This window comes from Pinus tabuliformis, chromosome 8 (assembly GCF_031772625.1).
Source record: "Pinus tabuliformis cultivar Carrire ecotype Pingquan chromosome 8, CPIR1, whole genome shotgun sequence".
NCBI classification, from domain to species: domain Eukaryota; kingdom Viridiplantae; phylum Streptophyta; class Pinopsida; order Pinales; family Pinaceae; genus Pinus; species Pinus tabuliformis.
The window spans coordinates 1,170,213,888-1,170,239,795 of record NC_142294.1 but is presented as its reverse complement, the minus strand read 5'-3'; the positions used below and the strand labels follow the sequence as shown (position 1 = coordinate 1,170,239,795).

Genomic DNA, 25,908 nt, shown 5'->3' with positions numbered 1-25,908 from the left:
TGATGGCTAGACAAATAGGAAGGGTAGGACCCTTCTGAATTTCTTGGAACATTGTCCTAAAGGTACCATGTTTATTAAATTAGTGGATGCATCAACACATATAAAATATGCAACATTGATACGTGAGTTGTTAGATGGGTTCGTTCGAGAGATTGGTGTGCAGAACGTGGTGCAAGTCATAACAGATAAGGCAACTAATTATGTGGCTACTAGTAGGATGCTTATGGACAGACACTGCAAATTGTTCTGGATTCCATGTACAACACATTGTATCGGTTTGCTACTTGAGGATATGGGGAAACTCTCCTTCATCAAGGAGGTGATTGATATGGCTAGGAGCATACACAAGTTTATATATAACCATGCTTTTATTCTTAGCCTCATGAGGAGATACACCAGAAACAGGGAGTTGCGGTGTCCTGCAATCACACGTTTTGACACAAACTTTATTACTATTCAGTCTTTGCTTCGATGTCAGTTTGAGTTGAAGCAAATGTTTGTTTCTGATGAGTGGTGTGATTGTAGATACAACAAGAAACAGGATGGGAGAGCCATTGCAAAAATGGTATACACTGACACATTTTGGCAAGGAGTAGAAGAAGTGTGCTCAGTTAGTGAACCTATAGTAAAGGTTCTAAGATTGGTAGATGGGGATAAGCCTGGAATGGCTTATTTGTATGAGGCCATGGATAAGGCCAAGGAGACCATTCATGCTTATTATGTAGATAAGGGTTTTGCTGGGTTTAATAGATAGATGATGTTATGGGATGCAATTGATAGTTGGTGGACATGGATGCTTCATCAACCCATTCATGCAGCAACACTTTTCCTCAACCCCTCATTTTCATACAAATGCGGCTTTGATTTTGATGGCGAGGTGATGGAAGAGCTCCATTCCTATATTCATAGGATGGTACCTGATCCCGAGCTTCGTAGAAAAATCAATTGCGAGATACAAATGTATCAGGATGGTGTTGGACTATTTGGCTTTGATGATGCTATTCATGAAAGGACCCTCTTCATGCCACGTAAGTGACAAGTCATGACTCATTAGAATTTTCAATTTACTAATTTATAATTCTAGATTTTTAAAATTCAATTATGTTTTATTTGAAAGTTTAATTATGTTTTAAGTTTTAACTTTTTTAATTTTATTTTGTTGTAGATGTTTGGTGGCGAAGCTATGGTGCAAGGGCACCAAATTTGTAGATATTGGGCATTAGAATCCTGAGTCAGACCTATACCTATTCAGGGTGTGAGCGCAATTGGAGTGTATTTGAGAAAATACACTCAAAGAAGCGCAACAAGTTATAACTTTGAGCTTCAACCTTCAATTGAGCAATTACATTTATTGTAATTTATGACCCTCAAGTGTCAAGACTCATTAATTTTTTATGACACTCTTACAGGTTGGAGTTCTCATGCCTCAATGACTTGGTGTATGTGCATTACAATCTCCGACTACGAGTGAAGCAAATAGAGAAACCATTGGATGTGGATGCCATTTCCTTAGACAATATTGATGTATTGTCTAAGTGGAGGGTGGAGTTTGAGGTTCCCATCATGGAGGAGTCACCTACATGGTTAGAGGAGGAACCATTAGTACAGGGGCAACAGAGGAGGAGGACTCAGGGGAGGAGCAGAAGGAGGAGGAGGAGGATATTGTGGGAGTATCAACGACATCACCATCTACTATAGATATAGGAGAGCACAACTCCATACCCAACAGCCATAATTTGACATTGGGTGCAAGGTCAGGGCCTTCTACTGCTAGGGGCAGGCTTGGCAAACAACCTATCATCTTTTCCCGTTAAAAGGGGAGAGGGCACTAATCTCAGATAGCTAGTTGCTAGTTTTGTTTGTTTTGCTACATATAACTCATGATGATGAGATAATTTTATATTTGTAATGTTATTTTGTACTGGTTTTCCACATTTGAGCCCTTGATTGGACAATTATCAGGGATCAATGGGATTTGGTATCGCCTTTGATGTATCATTTTGTTTTGACATCCACTACATCATATATATCAGTGCTTCATATTTATGTGCCAATTTGTTTATTTCATGTTGTTGTTGCTTTATATGTTTAAACATATGAAAAAAATGAATATATTATGCATTTTTTAGTGTTTGCCGATATTTTATGATATTTTCGCCGATATTGCCAAAAAGATGTTTTCAGGACCCTCATGGATATTTCGCTGATGTCGATATTATCAACATTGGGTGGGATAGTTAGATTTGTAACACATATATAATGTATATATTATATTTGATGCTTGGTGTTTGGAGTCTAAACCTTGTTATCCTTGGCCATTTTGTTACTCTAGCACTTTATTTTACTCAAAAGTTGTTGGAATCTACAACTTTTTGTCAGCTTGATTCTTTTCGACAAGATGAATTAGTGAATTTGGTAGATATGGATATGATTTTCCCAACTTGATCACATTTGGTAGTGTCATTTACTTTATGTAAATACTAAAATGTAATATAGATAATTGTGTAATGAGCATTTATTCTTCTCTAATGATGATATTAGAGAAGAGAAATAATTCGTGATCCACACCAACTGCCCAGGATGTGTGGTGCGGGGATAAGTCCAGTCCATGAAAGAATTCAGAGTTATAAAAACTAACATGAACATGCACAAATCTAACTATGCTATTTGATTTCAAACACATTCACAATTTAGATATATAGCTTCAAAGCTATTCCATTACTCATCGAAAATGGGGAAAGTACATCATAGTACACCATCAAGGGTTGGGATGCTAGAGTTTTGAGGAGAACCATGAAACAAAATCCTATGTACTCGGTGACTGAAGTATTGAACTAACAAGTTGTATGTACAAATATATTTGTACAATTGCATCAAGATTCAAGTTATAGAGATGGTTAGCCTTCCATAACGGTCTTGGGCAATGGTTGGCATTCTTGCTTTAGGTGCACACACAAAATTCCAAAAGTGTGCGCATGGACCATTGTTTGCATTTGTTGTAACTGCATGCATAGAATGTCAAAAGATGCGTACATGGGGCTGGAAGTTGGCATGCAGGCTTTGGAACTATGTGCACATGGTGCTGTAAGTGTGAAATTCTGTAGAGGTTTAGTTTCAAAGAATAATATTTTATCTTTGTTTGCTTACAAAGAGCATATCAAGAAGGTCTATGAAATTGGCTTTACTGTTGCCTGGATTTTCTTTTCAAAAAATGTACTTTATATTACTTTTATAATTTAAACCTTTACATCAGATAATACATTTTTTGAGCTAAGAAATGTCCATAGTGGCTTCTTTTTCCAACAAAGGAGTGGAGCCCAAAATATCAGCATTGGCTTCAAACTCCATAGAATCAATATTAGTCCTCAATGGATCTAGCCTAGCTGTGATTTGAACTGCTAAATCAACTGCAAGAGCTAACATTTCTCCAGGGGTGGTATTAGGCTTTGCATTGGTCCATTCACAGATATTGATGATGACAGGAATAGCTCCTCTTCCACCATTGCATGTACTTTAACCTTTAGTGCAGTGTAGTGTTTCTCTCATTGTTAGCGTTTACCCTCTTGGTTATCCCTTCCTACTCACTACTTCTATGTTTCATTTGTATTTAATTTCTTTTGGCTCTGAGGATTTGCCTTGGTACCCTACCTTACCCTTTGGATTTGTTGTGCTTTCCAGTCCCATTGGCCTATTTTGGTCACTCGTGAACATCAGTAAAATTGTTTTCTCTTCCAAATCGATCTTGGATTTAAGGACATGAATCCACTCAAATCAATCATAAGTAGCTTTACCAGGCCTACCATAAACAGAAGCAGTAACTATACTCTTGTCCTTGTATTCAAAGCTACTTTTTCTCAGGGAAATCTTTGATATGAATGCTTTTACAACTTTCATTAGAAACAGATGTCATAGAAAATATAGACATGCAAGAAGAAGAATAACTATAAATGTAGAGATGTTTCATATTTTTTAATCCTCCCATGTGTCCATGTGCATCTTTTGATAAAATAGAATACCAATCTTTTATGCCTTATTTTTCCTCTTCCCTCAAAATTACTTCCAAGATTAGGTCATGTGGTTGCTACATGTGCAATGAAACAGATAACTGTTGACGGCATACTTCTAAGTGTCCAATGAGATGGATGAACCTTTGGTCACTTGTGTCAAACATCCTTTTTACTTTCATTTTTGACCTTACACTCCCAAAAATGTTTCTAGTCACTCAAGCTTACTTGTATCTTTTACTGAAAAATTCATGAAGCATCATCAATCTATTGTTTTAAAGCTTTCAGAAAATCTAATCAAATGTTTTTTAATTGCATCTAACATTTGTTGTAGGCCAGTGGCAGACTGGGCAAAAAATATTGGTGCAAATCAGTTTCTATACATAAGCAGTGCTGGAATTTACAAGCCCACTGATGAGCCTCCACATGTTGAGGGGGTTAGTTCCTGATTTTTCATTTTTATCTTGATTTCTGCTTTGTTTTTTTTTTTTGCAATGCAATGAAGCAGAGAGTTAGATTTTTTTTCCAAGTTCAACAGCTTTTAACATTCTACTAAGTACTTGAGGATACTTTTCGGATACTTTTGTCCGTTCCTAGACCACACAATAATCTCTTGCTCCATATGATAGATGCGCTTTATTTAGTTTATAGTTGAGTTTGTGCTTTTTGTGTTGTGTTGATGAGATGGTTCCCCAGCTCATGCTGAGTTTTTTCTGTATTAACAAATGTCACTAATCACAAAAGTTTTCTTAAACATCTATAAGAAACAGATTGTCAACTAGAGATAATTTTCTCAATCAATCCTTTATTCTCAATGTGTATTAATTCTTCAATGTGAATATTGCAAATACTCCCTCTTACCCCTTTAGGATAACTACCTCAAAGACACACTCTATTGAGTGTCATGTTGTTGCTTGTATGAGGTTCTTGTTCTAGCTTCTCAGATCCAGGCTTGCTTCTTTCTTACTCTCCATCATACACCTATGCTGTAGATTCATACTGCAATGGTATATCAGTTCCTTCTCCCTAGACACTTCATTTCATATGTGCTAGCAAACATTACTCCGTAATAATATCTTCTAGTTAGTATGATTCCATGCGTTGTTTCCTATATTAGAATGGTGTTGATAATTCTGACTTGTTTGTGTGTTGCAACTTGCAACATTAGATATGAACCTTTAATTGAGTAAAAAATCTCTGCCTCGTCTAACCATGGGGGGACATAATTGTCCTCAGATAAATGTGCCTTGGCCTAGGCCACAAGGTACTACTAGGGATCAAGGTAGGTAGTGTAATCATATTACCTCCCTACTTAACACTTTCACAAACTCCCTTGCATTTCCATCTTATCCATGTAAATTTACATTCCTCAACTTAAGGATAGCTTATTAAAAGTCACTGTAAAAAAGTTGCAATAAAAAGTTCAAAGGAAGAAATCATGTAAACCTCTGTAAATCAAGCCAAAACAAAGGGTTGAGAGGTAAAGAGCAAAGGAAATGAAAGAAAAATGAGTAGTACTTCAATGATAGGCCCACCTCCAAAATTCCTGGATTTGAATGCCCATCAAAGGAAAAAAAAAAGAACTAAGAAACTAAATAAAAATATAAAAAAAGGGAAGAGATATGTGCTGAAGTAGTAAAAATGAATAAAAAGGGGTCCCTCTCAAATTTCTGTAGCAAATAAATGAAGATTCCTAGTTAAAAAATGACTTGTTTGACAAGAGACAGGCCATGTATTGATCATGACTTTGAGGGTTATTTCACAACTTTTCCCATAGTCCTCTTTCAAAAATTGCATCACACTTACCTATTCCTAACTAAGAAACTTAGGAAATACCTTATGTCCTACTCTAAAAACACATATAAAGAGGACAGGGTCGTCTCATCATGGTAGGCAAGTTGGTAAGACTAGCTTATGTTACTTTTACTAAACTAGATTATCTATGTTTTGATGTGTTACATCTAGTGTTAAAATCAGTGTTCCACAGGGACTCGCCCCCCGAGGGGTCTAGTTTCCTTGCTACCCCGCGCTCCAGGGACTTGGGGACGAGTAGGGGTCGTTTCCCCACGCTCCCAAAAATGAGGAAACTCAGGGGGACGTGCCAGGGAGTCGTTTCCCTTTCCTGAGGGGGCGTTTCCGAAAAGGGGGACGAGGGGGGTCGTGAGGGGATGTGGGGGGGCGAGGGGGGACGAGGGGGGACGTGGCACATGTTTATGAAAAAAAAGATTTTAATTAACTTAAAGCTAAAACTAATCTTTAATTAACACTTAAACTAAGCGTAGGGTTTTGGAGTTTAGCTGTTTCATGTTATAAAAACCGCAGCGCGAACACAAAACAACACACTCATAGCCTTCGCTGAGCGCTCCACTCACAGCCTTCGATTTCACTGTTCAGAACTCCTCCCTCCCGTCGAGCATCCTCCGCGCAGCAGCTCCCGTCGAGCATCCTATGAGCAGCAGCTCCTGTCGAGCATCGTGCGAGCAGCACCTCTCGTCGAGCATCATGCGAGCAGCGCTGCATGCGAGGAGCGGACTGCTACAGGTAAGTAACAGTTCATTCATGAGCATTTGCGTTTACATCTCTGCTATGGTGACTGGTAACTTTGCAATGTCTTTCAGCCCCCCTCTTCTTTGATACGAGGACCTCCTATTGGAAGATACTAGGACTGGAATACCAAGCCTTCAATCTCTGTTTGGTTAATAGATTTGATATCCAAGAGTTTGTAAGACATGCCTAGAATATCAATATGGCCATGCTTATCCGTAAGCAGATCCCATGTCCCTTATCCAAATGTAATCCTGTACATAATGTGAAAACATATATTTTGTTTCTATTAAAAAAATACTTATCCGTAAGCAAATCCCTTGGAAGCTCCACTGAAATTGAACTTGACCCATCCCACTGGAGTTGGCCTCCAACGCTGATTGCATGCTTCATTGCTTAACCTCTACCTGTTAATGAAAGTGCAGCATGTGTCCAATAAGTAATTGACATAAAGAACAAATTGTCGGGATGTAAACCAAATTATTTTGCAAGCCATTTGATGTTTAGCTTGAAAAGGTGCATAATGTAACTTTTGTGGATTGAGTATGTGGAATGGTTTGAGTTATAATCTGAGGGGCTAACATTGTCTGAGGTTTGAGATGTGTCTTAACTCTTAAGCCTTCCAAATTTTCTCTTGAAACCCCTCAGACATGGATACGTGTAGACTGTAATTGCTCATATTCTAATTGCACAGCCACCATGAGGAACACTGCAAACAACATAGGATTGTGATCTGATTTCGGATTTAATTAATATATGCTTTCTTTGAAGTTTAAACCCCCTGGAAATGTCATCATTTGCTGCGTATTCGTCTGCTAGCCTATCGCTGTAGCCTACAACAAAAACTGAACATTAAGTACCTGTACAACAGAATGAATCTATAGTTTCATTGTTTTAAATTTTTAATTTTTAGGCTGCTGTTTTTTTTTTTTCATTTTTTTTTTATCATTATGTTTTGAGTGTTCACTGTGTTTTAAAAAAAAATTTGAAACTGTTTTTGTAAAAAAAATTGAAACTGTTTTTGTTTATAATTTTGACTGTATTAAAATTTAATTTCTATTTTAATTTTTTTCTTGTAAATTAAATAAAAAACAAGAATCAAAACTTCAATGTGTGTGGCATGTGCTGTGGCTGTAATGTTTCTAATTTTTTATTTATTTTCATTACAGGTTGCAACTTACATTTTGACTTGTCATTCAACTTACAACTTACAAAGTTACAACTATGAGTTAGAGTCAAACTTCTTCTGGGAACAGTGAGAACAGTGACAGTAGCTACAGTGGTAGTGAGCCACATGATGCACAAGAAGAAGTTGAAAGTGGTCACAGGGGGCAAGATACCAGAATAGGCATGATGTAGATTCTGGAGGCCCACCAAGAGAGCTGGAAAAATTTGCAAAGGGGACATTTAATCCTCTAAAACCACTTCTAATCTATGCAACTAGACTGCCGAAAAAGAATCCAAAAGTTGGTGGTGGCTCACGTGATTGGGTCTGCAATATTTGTGGGCATCACTTTGTTGGCAGCTATACCAGGGTGAAGCAACACATTTTGGCTATTACAGGTAAAGGAGTCAATATGTGTCCCTCAAAGAACCTGAATTCAGCTCAAAGAGAGCAACTTTGGAGGCTAGAAAGGGCAGCCACTGGAAAATGATTGTTCTCTAGTAGACATGTTGATCCATCCACAAATATTCCTCCATCCAGTGCTTCATCAAAAAAGACAAAGGTTTCCACTGGTGCATCTCGTTCTTCTGCAATGGGTGGTACTGGTACAGTGTCTGGGATGTACAACATTCTAGATCGAGATGACACAGATGATGCAATTGGCAAATTTCTTTTTGCCAATGGAATTCCCTTTCATGTTGTTCGTTCTCCTTATTACAAGGAAATGGTCCCACCCGGAGAACATAAACTACGAACAACAATTTTGGATAGACAAGTGTACAAAATTAATGTGCAAAAAGAGAGAATGAGACAAACATGGTTGAGGTTTGGTTGCTCTATTGTTATGGATGGATGGACTAACATCCGAAAATGCCCACTAATCAACATCATAGTGACATCTTCAGAAGGTCCATTCTTTCTTAAAGCTGTTGACTGTTCTGCAAAGCGCAAGGATGCATCTTTCCAATTTGAGATTCTTCGAGAAGCTATAGAGGATGTTGGGCCTGATAGTGTGGTGCAGGTTGTGACAGATGCAACAACAGTTTGTAGATCAGCTGGGTTATTGATTCAGAACAGGTATCAACACATTTTTTGGACTCCTTGTTGTGTGCATGCACTGAAGGACATGGGCAAGATTCAGTGGATATCAGACTTGGTGTCAGCGACAAGAGATGTGCAGATGTTTATTTACAACCACCACACCTCCTTGGTTATGTACAGGGCTCACACGGGAAGGAATTTCTCAAGCCCACTGATACTAGATATGCTAGCTATTTTCTCTTATTGGAGAGGATGATAGAGGTACAAGCACCTCTACAATCCTTGGTTGTGAGTTCAGAGTGGGGAAGGTGGTCAGAATCAAAGACAGACACGAGGAAGAAGGTCAGGCTTCAGGTGTTGGACAATGATTGGTGGGCAGATTGTTCTTATTTGGTGTCATTCTTGGGCCCTATTGTGGAGGTCATTCGTTACACTGATTCAGATGCTCCTAGTCTTGGAGAAATCTATGAGACCTTTGATAGCATGTTGGGTCGTGTGAAGGTAGCCATTCAGCAGAGGGAGCCCTCATTAGAGTTCTATACTTCCCAGATTCGACCCATCATTTAGCGTAGGTGGGATCGCATGAACAAACCTTTGCACATGGCAGCATATGCATTAAACCCAAAATGGTATGTTGAGAGACTTGGGAAGGTGCCTCCTATTGATGATCCAGAGGTAAAGAAAGGCTTCCTAGATGCAATTGCAAAGATGTACAGTGAGGAGGAGGGGTCAAAATTTCGCAGACAGTTTGTTTAGTTTGCATCTCTTAGTGGCCCCTTCAACACACGTGGTGCTCGGGCAGATCGCATAGATCTAGCCCAAGATGACCTAATTGGTTGGTGGAGGATGCATGGGGATGATGCTCCAGAGCTCAAAGATCTAGCCATGCGTTTGTTGTCTCAGATTGCTAGTTCCTCTGTAGCAGAGAGGAATTGGTCCACATATAGTTTCATCCACTCTATCAAGAGGAACAAGCTTACCTCTAGAAGAGCGGAGAAGTTAGTTGTTGTGCACAGTTATGGACAAATTGTCAAGGTCGGCCATCAAACTTATGTAGGCTCAGAAGCCCAACAGTCACGTCTATTCATCCTCAATGTTTGCTATAAATTCATGATACCTTAGCCTCATTTGGACACACTCATATTCACACTTCTCTCTCTCTCTCCTCATTGATTGGGTATGAATTTCTGGGCCTCTCTCTCTCCACGTCCGAAATTTCAGGAGGCCAAAATTTTAGGAGACCGAATTTCTGGACAGTTTGACCAAGCGTTAACCAGCATGCATTGACCTCCTTTGATTGTGTTTTTGTGAGGGCTATCCCTATTTGGGCAGGCCGCATTTTTGGGCACAGAAATCGAGGTCAAACTTTGACTTTGACCAGCGTTGACTGTAGCTAGTGTTGACCATAGGGTTGGCTGTTTGACCAGGTTTGACTAGACTGTTTTGGGTTGTTTTGAGGGTTGATTCATCTTGCTGTTTGGAGGCCGAAGTTGACTGAAGTTGACCAAATTGTTGAGGGTCAAATCTGCCCTGTTGACCAACGTTGACTTTTTTGGTTAGTGCTCTTTTACTGGTGTTACAAAATATCGTATCTGTAAATTGTACTATCTCTTTGTTGAACTATTGAAGACTTATAAGAAGGATTTGATCAAGGGTTCCCCACATTGGGGTTTGTCCCTGGTCGGTGCCACATCTTGTGTCCTTTTGTCTTGGCTTGTCTTCCACTGTTTATATTTATGTTCTATCTGCATTTTACTATCATGTTGATGTGATTGCTAATCTGAATACTGATACTGGGCTATTAAAGAAATTGAAGTAAAATTGCTCTAAAGCATAGAACATATGATTTTGCCTAAAATTAACAAAGTCCTTCCTCCTTCCTGCACTTCGTTCCCTGGTACTTCATCCTCCTTCTTTCAACATTTTGTTCTTCTTACAACTGTTGATAGTCCTTGTTGCACTTGCTCTAGAAGAGACACTTATCCTTGATCTTTAGTGAAACCCTTTACTTGTGATGATCCCTTCCTCTTGACCAACCGAGCTCCTTCTTCAAGGTGTAGTTGCAAACTTGATATGACTGTCCTGCAGCCCTAAATTCTCGCACGTGTGGGAGGTTTCCTTGAGTATTTGGTTCCTTTCTTCTTCGATTGAGAGAGTCTCTTCTTCGCTCTAGTGGGAGGCCTTATAGGCCTAAGTTTCAAGCCCAAACAATGAGAAGTATGAGACTGTTACATTGTTGTTGTTATGACCGCAGAGATGCCTCCTTTTCTCGCACGTGTGACTGTGTTTTACCCTAGAAACAGTCCTCCAACCTTCGGTGATGACTTCTCCTTCTTCGTTGCACTAGAGGCTCCTTATACTCGTCCTTTTTCACCATTTTCTCAGTCTTCCTTGATCGCTGATTTCAGAGGTGGATTGCTTGTCATTTGAGGGAGTGGACAACCTCTATATATAGAGGATTGTCCCTCCTTTAGGCAGACTTGAGTTTCCTTCATCCTTTTTTCTCCTTTGATGATGTTGCATGGAGAGGACTTGTCTTTGATTGGAGGGATATTCTTAGACTCGTATACAAATATGTACATGGTGTAACATGCCCTTAAGGGTCTTCAAACTTTCTATTGACTCTTTGACTTACCTATAACACTTTAACCTGTGCTAGACTTATTTCAATGAGCAAGAAACTCATTGATAAATATAACAAAAATAATATTTATTTTCTTGAATAAATACAAATATCAAAAGTACATTTATGAAGACCGAACCTAGTTACACCTTCAACACTCCCCTCTTAACTAGGGAGGCATTCATAAATCATTACAAGGTGTTTGGCTATTTTTCAATCTTGAAGAATTCACATAAGAGAAACTGGATTGACAATCCATCTGTTATAGCATCATAGTAACCAACATTGTTCATAGCAACCCCTTGACTAACAACTCTATCTCTCGTAAAGATCAGAGCACAATGTTGGCAAGACCAATGACTTATAGACACCTTACTCATTGTCTCTCAAGGTACATACCCACCCGAGTGTTCACTGAGTATGACCTTCTAGGACTATTCTTGTCTTGGGTTCCCAACACTCAAAGAATATCGGTCCTCTTGCCTACTTTTGTCTTGGATGCCCTACATATCCTCAAAGAGTATCGGATGCCAAATGATTACCCAATCCTCCCATTCTTTCTTCCCAAGTGAAGATAAGAATGTTGTGTCTATCTCTTCCTCTTAATTGAGGAAGACATGCCCAAGTTTCCTCTGACAAGGAACTTGCCCAAGCTCCTTTGTAGTTGGGAACTTGTTAGAACTCCCTCTTAACTAGGGACTTGTCCATTCATCAACAACTTCTTCTTCGTGGGTCCTTCAGCTGTCATGATGTCTTTGTTTGAACTTCTTCTTGGTAGGGCACCGACCATCGATCACTTTCCTTCCTGATTTTTCATGTCATTGCTCCCTTCGTGGAAAGTGGCCTTCTTGATATATATCAGGTCCTTTTGTCATCTGGCTACTCCTTTGTCATCTTGTCTATGCTTCAGAATACTTATCACATGGATGCTTAGTTGTACTTTCTTGTTCCCATACTTTGATTTAGTAGCCCTTCATGACTTCATCTTGATATTGCTTCAACATCAAATGGTGCTTTTGCTGGATGGCTTCTTCATCATGACATCTTTGTAGAGTTGAATCAGTTATTTGCACCTTACTATCTCCAAGGCCTTCATAGGTGTCAAGGGTCCTTTGATCTTTTTCTTCCTTTGTCAGAGTTGTCATGCCTTCTTTCGGGAGATGTCTTTAATGGATCTTGTCAGATAGTGATTCTTTGTGACCATGGTGTTCTTCACATGCTTGATCTCTTTCTTCATTTGCTTCTTCTTGGATGATTAGTCAACCACCTTATACTCCTTATGGGAGCACTTATTTATGTTGACCTTCATTGCATTGTAGTACATGCCTTCGAGCATATCATTGGTGAAAGAGATCCTTTTATTCTTGATCATGGTTCTAGAACTTTTCCCATGACCCAATATATATGATGACATGACTTAAACTTTGATGCATACATACCTCATCTTGATTTTGCTTTGATCATCTCGGCGTCATTTGATAGTTCTCCTCGATTGGTGTAGCCTTTCTTGCTTCCTCTTCTCTTGCCTGCATATCATCCTTTCTTGAATCCCATAAATGGGACTCCCAATGAGATATTTGCCCTTATTTATGAACCTTCTTTTGAAGATTCTACTAGAGGATCTTGAAGACCCTTATCTTGCAAATGTTTCTTCCTTTTGATGATAGAGGCGTTTTAAGATTTTAATCATGATCAATTATTCTTTCATTGCTGATGAGGTCCTATAATAGGTATGCTCTTTTTATATGAATATCTTGAGCTATATCTACCATGCTCCTATATTCTAGAAGATATCTTTAACCATGCATTCTATTCTATTTCTACATGCTCCTATACCATTCAAAACTTTGAAATAAGACTTTAAGTAAAGAGTTTGACTTAGTCATAGTTGTTAATTTATGGTATGTTCTATGCTTATAGCAGTTTACTTATCTTTCTTATTATTATCCACAGATTAGCAATCACATGTACATAAAATAAAGTGCAGTTAGAACATTAAACGATCGACAGAAAACAAGCCAAGACAAGAGACACAAGATGTGGCGGCTGGCCAGGGACAAACCCCAATGTGGGGAAACCCTTTGATCAAATCTTCCTTTATCTTCAATAATTCAGCAGAGAGAAATAGTACATAAATCTGATTTACATCAGCAGCAGCGAACCCTAGATCAGCCAAAGTAGGGCAAACAATATCTTGCAAACCGACCGTTGGATCGGCTTGATTCCTTCACCAAAAAATGCGGCCTTTAGAGGAGATCCAAATTTACCTATAGCGCAGTTCAGAGAGGCAGACTGATGGTCAACGCTGGTCAAACTTTGGTTCTGCAGTTGCAGCCCTAAATTCTGCACCTTCCTTCCACATGTGTGAGAGAAGAGTCTCTTTTTGCGCAGTAGGAGAAGAGCCTCTTTTCTGCAAAGGAGAGAGAGAGATGTGATGAGTGAGTGAGCAAATGAGGAAAAGTCCTCCTGTATTTATAAATATACACAACTGTTGATGATTGAATAGATGCGACTATTGGGCTTCTGAGCCTACATGAGTTGTAGGTTGGCTTGATAATTAATCCATAATTAAAATAAATTCATATCTCCATAAATACTTATCGGAATCGGATGATCTTTAGATCAATCCTACACCTCTCGACGAGAGAAATCTAATAAAAATATTATCAGCCATGAATAAGATGACCCATATGAAGTTTGACTCTAGTTGCCAATTTTAACACTCCCTCTCAACTAGGGAGAACTCCATCTGCAATCTGTCTGTCGGTCGCTACTATTCATCCATCAAATGCACTGCCTTGTACAGCTTGACCCCTGCTCTGCTCTGCTCTATCCTGCCTGCTCTGCTCTGTTTTGTTTTGCCCTGTTTTGATTTGCTCTGCTCTGCTCTGCTTTGTCCGAATTATGAAGAGGAGGAAATGATCGAGGATGTATCATACTGACTCAAATTCAGTCTCAGAGTGTGTACCACTGGTCCTAGACTAGTGTCAGTCGACCCGAAGTCAGCATCATAGTGGGTACAACCCCTACCACTGGTCCCAGACCAGTATCATCCTCCACTGACTCAAAGTCAGTCTCGGAGTGTGTACCACTGGTCCCAGACGCGTCTCAACCGACCCGAAGTCAGCGTCATAGTGGGTACAACTCCTACCACTGGTCCCAGGCGAGTCTCAACCGACCCGAAGTCAGCGTCATAGTGGGTACAACTCCTACCACTGGTCCCAGACCAGTATCATCCTTCACTGACTCAAAGTTAGTCTCAGAGTGTGTACCACTGGTCCCAAACCAGTCTCAACCGACCCGAAGTCAGCGTCATAGTGGGTACAACTCCTACCACTGGTCCCAGACTAGTATCATTGATCCTAGATCAATGAAGGTCATCCTAACATAGGGAGTACGTTAGATACAACGATGCGTCCATCGGTACTACTATGGTCCCTATCCTCATTTCCCTGCTCAGTGATCAGATGAGAGGTACTTCCCATGAGTCCCAGACTGCACGGGTAGGATGCCTTTACAGGATAACTAATCAATCCTGTCCTCACAGGAGAACTAATCATCCTGCTACACAATTGTCAAGGAGAACACATCATCCAGACCTCACAGTAGAACTAATCATCCTGCTACATAGTCGCCATGGGGTGTTACAAGGAAAATTTTGATTCTTTTACCCTGTGGTCATATGTTGCTCCAAGAAGTACCCTGCACCCCCCCGGAGCTCCCAGAGCTCAATACATCATACAGGACCCTCATCAGAGGGTCTTTGAACAACACCAAGTCATTCTCAAAAAGTCAGGAATTTGACCTTCCCTAGGGGCTTTGTCAGGATGTCGGTGATCTATTCATCTGTACCTATATGTTGGTGCCTAATAGTTCCCCACTGCATCATATCTCGAATATAGTGGTACCTGATATCGATATGCTTGGAGTGATCGTGAAATATGGGATTTTCTAACAAACGAATCCCACTCTGGTTGTCACATAGGATCATGGTGGTATCCAATCTGAATCCAAACAGCTCACTGAAGAGCTTTCGCAACCAGACTGCCTCACAGGAGGCCGTGCTAGCAGCAATATATTATGCTTCGGTGGTGCTCAAAGCCACTGACTTCTGCTTCATGCTCATCCAGGATATCGAAGTAGATCCCAAGGAGAAGCAGCACCCAAAAGTGCTCTTACGGTCCTCCACATTGCCTGGCCAATCAGCATCAGTGTATCCAAGTAGTCTCACATCTTTGACAGTGTATCTTAGCCCATATGTGATTGTGCCACGAAGATATCATAACAGATTCTTGGCACCAATCCAATGTATGTGGTGAGGTTCAACCATATGTTGACTCAACGTGTTGACTGCAAAGCATATGTCTGGACGAGAGTTCACTAAGAACATTAATGCTCTGATGAGTTGATGATACTCGGTGGCATTTCGTAAAACAGGTCCAGCAGCGCTACCGCTTAACTTCTTAAAGTCAAGCTCCATCAGGGTAGTTACAGGCTTGCTGTCCACCATATCGAATCTTTCCAATATTTTCACCATATTTTCCTTGAAATAGAAAAATTTACCTTGGCTTCTGCCAGACTTCAAGTCCTAGGAAATAGTGCATCAGTCCTAGGTCCTTCATTTCAAATTCAGAAGCCAACTCCCTCTTACATTTGTGAATGAGAGGGTCTGCACCTGTTAGAAAGAGGTCGTCAACATACAACACCAGTATGAGAGGTTTGTCATCTTCAACCTTAAAGTAAAGGTTAGGATCGGCTTCACTCCTAGTGAATCCCAGCTTCATCAAGTAGCTATCGATCCTCTCATACCATGCTCAGGGTGCTTGCTTCAGCCCATAGAGGGCCTTCTTCAACCTGCATACATGAGATTTTTGATCATAAATTTTAAATCCTTCGGGTTGCTCCACGTAGACCTCTTCTTTGATCGAACCATGCAGGAACGAGGTTTTGACATCCATCTGATGTAGGTTCCATCCTTGTGAAGCCGCAAGGGCTATGATTGAGTGGATGGTGGTATATCTAGCAACAGGTGCAAATATCTTGTCATAGTCTATACCTTCCTTCTGGGAGAAGCCACGAGCGACAAAACGAGCCTTATATTTTTCCGTACTTCCATCTGTTGCATGCTTTATCTTGTAAAGCCATTTAGAAGTGACAACTGTCTTGTCATAGGGTCTGGGAACTACTTCCCAGACGTCATTCTTCATAATAGACTCATATTCTTCGGTCATGGCATCCTTCCATACTTGATGCTTGACGGCATCTGAGAATAATGAAGGCTCATTTTGTATGATCATGCTCATGATGGTTAGGTATCCCTGATACCTGTTGGGTTTCTTACTTTCATGGAAGGTTCCTCGGGGTGCAGTGTGTCCTTTAACATCATCGAGTAGCCCCCTAAGCCAAGAAGGCCTCTTCCTAGAAGAGGAAGGCTTAGGTGGATCAATAGGATCCATCGGTTCTTCCACATCAGGCATTGTTTCATCATCCTTTTCTTTCGGTTCCCTGGTGTCGGCTTCTTGAGAGCTCCTCAAAGTCGGAAGATTGTCCACCTTGCTGAGGGCCATATCTTCGTCAAAGGTGACATCATGACTAATCACGACTTCCCTTTGACCGGCTACATAGATTCTATAGCCCTTAGTATTTTCACCATAGCCCACGAAGATTCCTTTCTTTCCAGATGCACCCAATTTATTCCTTTTCTCTTTCGGCACATGAAAATATAGGGGGCTTTCAAAAATTCTAAAATGAGATACGTCAGGTTTCTTACCGGTGAACATTTCTTCAGGAGTCTTGGAACCCAATGCTTGATGAGGGCATCGGTTTTGTACATATACAGCAGTGTTTGCAGCTTCGGCCCATAGAAACTTCGGAAGTCTTTGATCATGGAGCATGGCATAGGCAACTTCCACAATCGTACGATTCTTCCTTTCCGCCACACCATTCTGTTCAAGTGTATATGGTGTAGTAGTCTCCCTCTTGATGCCAGCCTCTTTACAGAAGTCATGAAACTCGTTAGATTCATATTCAATCCCATTATCAGTTCTTAAGATCTTGATCTTCTTTTCGGTTTGATTCTCGATCAAGGCTTTGAAATGTTGAAACCAAGAGAACACTTCATCCTTCTTTTTCAAGAATCATATCCAAGTCTTTCGAGAATAGTCATCTGTAAAAGTAAGGTAATATGAATCTCCTCCCAAGGAGTTCACAGGCATCATACCAGATATGTCTGAGTGAACCAGTTGTAATATATCGGAGGTATTTCTTTGGCTTGAGGGGAACCCTTTTGAGCTTTCCTTCGGCACATCCCAGACATACACCTTATTTCTCTACTCAGAATTCGGGCATCCCTGTTACCATTTGTCTCACATCGGGTAGAGCTTTGTAATGAAGGTGGGCAAACCTCCGATGCCAAAGTTCGAACTGAAGAGATGTGTCACAAGACATGACACCTAGCAGACTTCCACCGACCTGATATAATGAATCAACTCGAAACCCAAGAGTGAAGGCATCTTTAACATTATTTTTCCATATACGTACCTTGCCATCGCTGAAGGTTACCTTGTAGCCTTTGTCTTCCATTGCCGAGATGGACACTAGGTTCTTTTTGAGGTCAGGTACATATAATACATCCTGTAAGTGGATCGTATTACCTTGATTCAATTTGAGAGAGACATTGCCTACACCTTTCACGGGATATTTCTTATTATCTCCAAGGACAATTTCCAGGTTAGTTTCTTTCTCTATTAGATTATGGAGAACTTCTTTGTAACCAGTGAAGTGCCTTGAGGCACCACTATCAATGAGCCAAATTCCCATTGAGTCTGAAGGAGCAGAGGTAGATAGAGCAACTGGTAGATAATATTCATCCTGCTTATTTTCAACAGTGTTAGATTCATACCTGGAATTTCTAGCCTTCTTGAATGGTTGTCCTCTTCCTTGATTACCAGCACTCCTTTTACCTTTGCTATTGAATTTGCCATTCCTTTGATTGCCATGAGAGGGATTTTGATCATCGTCTCGGTGTGAGTCCTTTCTATCAGGGCACTCCCTTGCATAATGACCTGCTTTATCGCAAATGTAACATCGTCCTTTTCTTCCACCCTTAGGTCCAACCTTTCTTTTTGATTTAGTCCCGGAATTATTTCTTTTCTTAGCATGAGAAAAGGCAGCAAGAGGACCTTTAGGCATGGGCATTTCTTGTTCTTCTACCCTTGTTTCTTCTTGAATGCATCTAGCCATTAATTCCTCAAAACTAGGAATTACATTATTGTTCAGAAGAGTAGTCCTAAACATGTACCATTTGGATGGTAATTCTCCAAGAGTCGTGAGTGCCATTTCCCTATCAGTAATAGTCTCCCTAATAGATAGGAGATCGTTCCTGATCTCGATGATTCTTAAGAAGTATGCTTGCATACTCTCATCTTTGCCCTTCTTAATTTCCTTCAGCTTATTTCTAAGAAACAAAACTTGATTTGCATCATCAACTTTAAATAAACTCACCAGTCTATTTTAGATTTCCTTGGAGGTGTTCAGGTCGGAGATGTAGGCCACCAAGCGCTTGTTGATAGAATCCCTGATGATCTTCTTTGTTTTGACTTCACCAATTTTCCATTTGGTCCAGGCAGCAGCGGGTGCATTTGATGGAGGCTCAACAATATTGCCTCTCACATGGTCCAACACTCCTTGATCTTCTAAGGTTAGATCGATAGACATCTTCCATCCGTGATAGTCAGCTTTCTCACGGAGCTTGTCTTCGACAGGGAAGAGTGTTGAGGACCCCATAGTTCTTTTAGGATAGCCTTGCCAATCTTCTCTTCGGTGATTGCTCTTGCTCTTGCTCGGGCTTTGTCTTCACCTCAGCTCTGATACCATGTTAATTTATGGTATGTTCTATGCTTATAGCAGTTTACTTATCTTTCTTATTATTATCCACATATTAGCAATCACATGTGCATAAAGTAAAGTGCAGATAGAACATTAAACGATCGATAGAAAACAAGCCAAGATAAGAGACACAAGATGTGGCGGCTAGCCAGGGACAAACCCCAATGTGGGGAAACCCTTTGATCAAATCTTCCTTTATCTTCAATAATTCAGCAGAGAGAAATAGTACATAAATCTGATTTACATCAGCAGCAGCAAACCCTAGATCAGCGAAACTAGGGCAAACAATATCTTGCAAATCGACCGTTGGATCGGCCTGATTCCTTCACCAAAAAATGCGGCGTTCAGAGGAGATCCAGATTCACCTACAACATAGTTCAGAGAGGCAGACTGATGGTCAACGCTGGTCAAACTTTGGTTCTGCAGTTGCAGCCCTAAATTCTGCACCTTCCACATGTGTGAGAGAAGAGTCTCTTTTTGCGTAGTAGGAGAAGAGCCTCTTTTCTGCACAGGAGAGAGAGAGATGTAATGAGTGGGTGAGAAAATGAGGAAAATACCTCCTGTATTTATACACAATTGTTGATGATTGAATGGATGCGACTGTTGGGCTTCTGAGCCTACATGAATTATAGGTCGGCTTGATAATTATTCCATAATCAAAATAAATTCATATCTCCATAAATACTTATCGGAATCGGATGATCTTTATATCAATCCTACACCTCTCGACGAGAGGAATCTAATAAACATATTCTTAGCCATGAATAAGATGACCCATATGGAGTTTGGCCCTAGTTGCCAATTTTAACAATAGTAGAGATCTGGAGGATCTTCCTTCTTCTGCTTCTTGTCTTCTTCTTTCACTTCTTGAGTTATATGAGCTTCTCCCCTTTTTCTTTTGTTGTTGTTGTCCTTCTTAAGTTTAGGACAATCCCTTTTGTAGTGTCCATATTCTTGGCATCCAAAGCATTGAACTTTAGACACATCTCTATTGCTTGATCTTCGTGCACCAAATTTTCCCTTTCTCTTGGCCATGGTAGCAAATACTTGCTCCTTTGATCCCACATCATCTTGATGTAGGTCCCTCTTTGATTTTCTCTTCTTGTAGGTGCCTTTATATAAGGCTTTTCTTCTTGTCTTGTAGTCTTCCTTGATGACTAGTTGATAGTAGACCTTCTTGTCCTTGATGTGATTGAGACTTCTTGGCTTGATGCTTCAACCTTGTAGATGTTCTTGAGATGTCCTTCTTAGATGAGTCACCTTATGAGTGTTCTTCAGATGCCCTTTCCTTGATGTGTCACCTTAGCTCTGAAACCATGTCGAAGAATCAACGACAATTATGTATAGCAGGATTCTTCTAGATTTGATAACAATTTGTGAAGCACTTTTACAATTTATCTTTGTTAGCTTGATCTTCTTCTCTTATTATTAGTGTGAGTGTTTACTTCATCAAACTGCTATCAAAACACAAGAAACAAGAACACAAGATGTTGGCTCTCTGCCAGGGCAAAACCTCTCTCTCTTAGAGAGGAAAACCCTTTCGTAAATTTCTCTTATTGAAGCTTCTATTGATCAATGCCAAACCCTAGACCCTTGACAAGAATATCCTCCAAGCACAAGTCAAGTCCTTCCTCCTTCCTGCACTTCGTTCCCCGACACTTCGTCCTCCTTTTTTCGGCACTTCATTCTTCTTACAACTATTGATAGTCCTTGTTGCACTTGCTCTAGAAGAGACACTTATCCTTGATCTTTAGTGAGACCCTTTACTTGTGATGATCCCTTCCTTCCTCTTGACCAACCGAGCTCCTTCTTCAAGGTGTAGTTGCAAACTTGATATGACTGTCCTGCGCCCTAAATTCTCGTACATGTTGGAGGTTTCCTTGAGTATTTGGTTCCTTTCTTCTTCGATTGAGAGAGTCTCGTCTTCGCTCTAATGGGAGGCCTTATAGGCCTAAGTTTCAAGCCCAAACAATGAGAAGTATGAGATTGTCATGTTGCTGCTGCTATGACCGCAGAGATGCCTCCTTTTTCTCGCTCGTGTGACTGTGTATTACCCGAGAAACAGTCCTCCAACGTTCGGCGATGACTTCTCCTGCTTTGTTGCACTAGAGGCTCCTTATACTCGTCCTTTTTCACTCTCTTCTCGGTTTTCCTTGATCGCTAATTTCAGAGGTGGATTGCTTGTCGTTTGAGGGAGTGGACAACCTCTATATATAGAGGACTGTCCCTCCTTTAGGCCGACTTGAGGCTGACATGAGGCTGACATGATGATTGTAGGCCGACTTGAGTTTCCTTCATCATTTTTGCTCCTTTGATGATGTCGTTGCATGAAGAGGACTTGTCTTTGCTTGGAGGGATATTCTTTGATTCTTATACAAATATGTACATGGTGTAACATGCCCTTAAGGGTCTTCAAACTTTCTTTTGACTCTTTGACTTACCTATAGCACTTTAACATGTGCTAGACCTATTTCAATGAGCAAGAAACTCATTGACAAATATAACAAAAATAATATTTCTTTTCTTGAATAAATACAAATATCAAAAGAAAATTTATGAAGACCGAACCTAGTTACACTTTCTTTAATAGGTAGGGTGATGGTGAGATCTTCTTGGGACGGGGAATGTACACGTAGGAGATTTTCAGGAGGTTTCATATACAGGATTGCAGGCCCATGGCGACACCTCTAGTCACAAACTGGAAGAAGACGGATGCTACATTATACAGGCAACTCATCGGGTCGTTGATGTATTTGTTCAACACACGACCTGATATTTGTTTTGCAGTAAACCAGTTGATTTAGTTCATGATGGAACTGACTAGAGTTCCTAGGGTCACTATGAAGCATGTTTTGAGATATCTCAGAGGCACAACAGATTATGGATTGTTGTACAGACATGTTGATGGAGTGAGACTTGAGGCTTCACAGATGCAGATTGGGCAGGGTGCACCATAGATCAAAAGAGTACTTCAGGTTGCATCTTCAACATTGGGTCAACAGTTGTTTCTTGGGTTAACAAGAAGCAAAAATCAATTGCACTCAGTTCAGTAGAGGTCGAGTACATGGTTGCTAGTTTGGCATCATGCGAAGCTATCTAGATGAGGAAGTTGCTTGTGGGAATTTTCAGACAGGGGTTGGAGCCTATTGTGATTGTTGTCGCATAGATTGTCACGACAACGCTCAGACCGGGGGCTGTCACCCGGATCCCCGATCTCTCCGTTTAAGCTTGTCTCCCGTGGCTAGGGTAGACCCTATGGGACTATGGATGACCAACTGTGGACCAATTGGGTTGGGAGACACGAGGGGAAACAAGCACTTAATTGATTTTATTAAGTTAATAGACCAGTGCTGTATGGAGTTAATGACTGAATGATTATTTATCAAATGCTTGCAGAAATATGAACTCATTAACAATCATTTACTATCAAATAACTCAAACAAAGATTAACTTTTACCAAATGCAAGATAACCGATAAATGCTCAATGGTTTAGCGATATTCCAGCAATTAAAATACGAAAGATTAAATGCTTTAAATAACCTCGTAATTTTAAATGCTAACCAGAGATCACATTCATATAGCTAATCTTGAAATGAACATTTAAGCATGTTTAACCACATAAGAAATGATAAATATTAATCCCACATCAAAATTTTAGGCTCAGTAGAAAAGATATATTGCAAACATGACAAATCCTTGAGCTAAGACTGAATCTAGCAAAATATTTCCAAGATATATATCTATATATATATATTTTTTTTGGGTATTTTATATCTTTATATATATATATATATATTATTCTTATAAAGTAAGACTAACAACTAGACTAAAAAAATGAAACTAATTTTTATTTTTATTTATTTTTAATTTTTATTGTTGGATCCTCGAACTTAGCCTTTGGAAAAATCACCTAGGATCTAGGACTTAGGACTTGTGAGGGGATTAAAACATTTTCTAACCCTCAAGACACTTTACATCATGACTTTTACAATTTTACATCTCAAGGGGGAAAACCCATTTGATATAGACCCTCATAGACCACCCAGTGGTGCGACCAAATATAATCTAGCAGATCAACGCACTAGGATTCCCCTAAGATTCTAATGACAAAATTCATTCGGCTTTGGGGTTAGGCTGAAGGAAAACTCTGCTGATCATGGATTGGCGAGATGAAAAACCTTCGGGAACGTAGATTATCACTAGAAACTTAGGTCCACTTAGGCAATTTACATACATGACCCAGATCTGCTAAGATTATTTACAATAAGCAGACTGGGTTTACAACATAACACGATCAGGTTGATGATGACAGTCGAATGGCACAGACACATCGATCAAGCGCTATCTCTTTTGCGAAAAAGGGGGTGTACTGCTATGGGTAGTTGACACGTAGTGGTCAACAGTGATACATTGTGCCAATCGGAGTTGCATTAAGCTCTGTGAGAATGTAGTGTTTCATGATCGCTCCAAGAATATCGAGATCAGGTATCATCATCTTAGAGATTGTGTGCAGAAAGGGATAGTGAAGCCACCATACATTCCAACAGAGGAGCAAACAACAAATATCTTGACCAAGGCATTGACAAGATGCAGTTTCATCTATTTTAGAGACAGGTTAGGAGTTGTACAAAATCCCTTCTTGTAATGTTCCAAACTTAAATAAACAGTGATATGCAAAACAAAATCAATTTGTGACACAGGAAATTAAAACAATCAGCGAATGCTCATTAAAACTCCATAAGTGAGAACCAACTAAGCCATTTTATTAATGAAATGGAGTAAGTACAATAATATGTAGAAATGCACCTAGGCTTGCCTCAAGGGAAAGATTGACAGGACCCAAGTGATAAAATAATAATCTCGAAGTTGGAAATGACTGCTCCTCTAATGCTCTACGCTGTCCCTAGAAACTGCACTGTTGGTTGGAAAGGAAATGCTAGAAACCCCGTGTCTGGTGTGCAAAAAATGCTGAAACTTTATATCATGTATCATTGTCAAAAACCCAGAAAAACCCAAAAAGGGTTTGGCTTATCTCCAAGCCAAAGTCGAACCCATAAAATGGTGCAAATTCCCTAGCTACTAACAATTCGCCCTGTTATAAGAATGAGGATTTCATACCTGAATATCACTCGAAAAATTCTGAAATTTTAACCACAAACTCCTCTCACAAAACCCAGAAAAACCCAGAAATGGTTTGGCCAAATTTTGAACTTCCAAAATCGACCCCCAAAGGCCCTATGCCCTCCAAAACTGCTGAAGCACACTGTCTGCCAATACACCAGCAAAATCCTCCTCAAACACTCTGTAAAAGTAGCAATCACCTCCACTAATTATTTCCTTATCTCTCCCAACAAGGATCAACCTCAATTGCTGAGTCTCCACCTCCCATGTGAGCACAAAATGTTACCATTGCGCTGGCCCAGGAAGTGCGAAAGTCACACTAAATGGGAGCACTCTTCTCCAGCTCCAAAAATGTAAAGACCGTAAACATATGAAAACACAGTAAAGGGATTTATATCATGAACCTGTATACAATTTCCTGAAAATCTTACAAAATCAGCTAACAGAACTGCTAGGGTACCTACCTGTGCCCTGCGGTTGAAGATGCCTCTAGCTGCGCTGCTACAGTTACCAACAGACCAAATCCATCCAGCCAAACTGAGCAGAACCTGGCTGCTCAATCAGTGTTTTACAACTCCGACTCCGACTCCGATTCGGCCGAGGATCGACTCCGACTCCGACTCCGACTCGGTAATGACTCGGCCGGCTCGATTTCAATGACTCGGTCGTTGTAAAAAATACATTAAATATTTATTTTTTTTATAAAAAAACATAATTTTAAATATTTTAAACATAATTTTAAAGATTTTCATTCATGTTTCCAAACACACAGCATTATAATATAGATGGAAGACAACATATGTATTATGATCAAAGTAGGCTCATGAACTAGGAGACTTGTTGGGGACCAACAAGTTCTAGGAGATACACTTAGCTATCTTATGAACTTGATTATAATTAGTTCGCAAGTGTGATTAATGAGCAATGTATTAGAGATCTTGATTAGATTAGACACTTCAAGATTTTCATTTAACAGTTAAGATACCAGTGCCTTCAATAACAATGCCCAAGTTATAAATTAGAAACACTTGTAAGTAAAATGCCAAGTCATAAGATGGGTAACTGCTGTAAGGAAAATGTTAGTACAATGAGATGACACAATAGATTGAACCTTTATTATGCAAACTGCCAAGGTACTTCAGTGTGGGAAATGCCCAACCAATCAATATTAACCAATGAAGCACTTCAGAACTGTTTAATGAAATAATGACAGTTGAGACAAAGAGAGCAAATGCTTTAGTTATGCACTTATTTGGGAAGCTTTCCACTTATGATTTAACAGTTAGAAACAAGTGACCAATGAGATGCAACTAAAACAAAGCTATCCAGGCCAGAGAGAACTTATGCAATATTCAAAGGTTCTCCAAATGCCTCAAACAACTCACTGTCACCAAGTATTAGACTACTGTAGCTTAATCCGTGACAAGAATGATGAGAAAAGAGCAAACTATCATAGATTCATAAGATCCACTCTCTGCACTGCTCCTAGGGCTCAATTTTATTGATATTCAGATCTGATATG

At 39.9% G+C, this 25,908-nt stretch overlaps 1 protein-coding gene across 1 annotated transcript in view; it reads left to right on the top strand.

Moving 5' to 3' along the window:
- LOC149239517 (chloroplast stem-loop binding protein of 41 kDa a, chloroplastic-like) overlaps positions 1 to 25,908 on the top strand; it is a 94,920-nt gene that overhangs the window by 45,782 nt on the left and 23,230 nt on the right. Inside the window, exon 3 of the mRNA XM_089369883.1 lies at positions 4,339 to 4,441. Within this exon, the coding sequence (XP_089226009.1) occupies positions 4,339 to 4,441 (103 nt within the window). The remainder of the gene's footprint in view (positions 1 to 4,338; positions 4,442 to 25,908) is intronic.